Raw genomic sequence first — 541 nt, 5'->3', positions numbered from 1 at the left:
CATTTCACTTTTGTATAGAAAAGAATCAAATGGCTCGCTTGACATTTTTGTGGACGTTGCTAATATGTACACATTTTCAGAAAGTATGTGATAGATGTGTAAAATGTATAAAGTGCATGGTAATCTACTCTTGTATGATAGGCTCTTTATCCACATCTCATCATACCTCCCTCTCCTTCTCCCAACCCAACAGAATGCATTGAGAAGACTGTCAAGATAGACGTGTCAACTGTAGAGATTGAAGAGCGAGGTGTAAAGGTGCGACTGACGGTTGTTGATACACCAGGTTATGGAGATGCCATTGACAACACTGACTGGTAAGGATATTTCTCTGTTGGCAAGAGTTATACTGAGTTATGAAATTGTGATTTTGTCTTTAATGTTAGATGGTGTTATAGGCTACAGCTTTGATATTTACTTTATTTGAATATAATCTGGACGGAGTAAGTAGTAAGTACTTTTATTTGTACATGGCTCATTACTCTGAATTGTAATTTGAGAAACATGATAACTGATTCACTTCTATCAGCTTATCAAGATG

General features: G+C 36.2%; 1 protein-coding gene across 1 annotated transcript in view; it reads left to right on the top strand.

Moving 5' to 3' along the window:
• Positions 1–541, top strand: part of LOC119594593 (septin-2B-like) — a gene marked incomplete at its 5' end in the record, with an annotated part of 24,353 nt that overhangs the window by 19,257 nt on the left and 4,555 nt on the right. Inside the window, 1 exon segment of the mRNA XM_037943634.1 lies at positions 194–317. Coding sequence (XP_037799562.1) covers positions 194–317 — 124 coding nt within the window.

Source organism: Penaeus monodon, chromosome 34, assembly GCF_015228065.2.
Source record: "Penaeus monodon isolate SGIC_2016 chromosome 34, NSTDA_Pmon_1, whole genome shotgun sequence".
NCBI classification, from domain to species: Eukaryota; Metazoa; Arthropoda; class Malacostraca; order Decapoda; family Penaeidae; genus Penaeus; species Penaeus monodon.
This window is presented reverse-complemented; position numbering and strand designations above follow the sequence as displayed.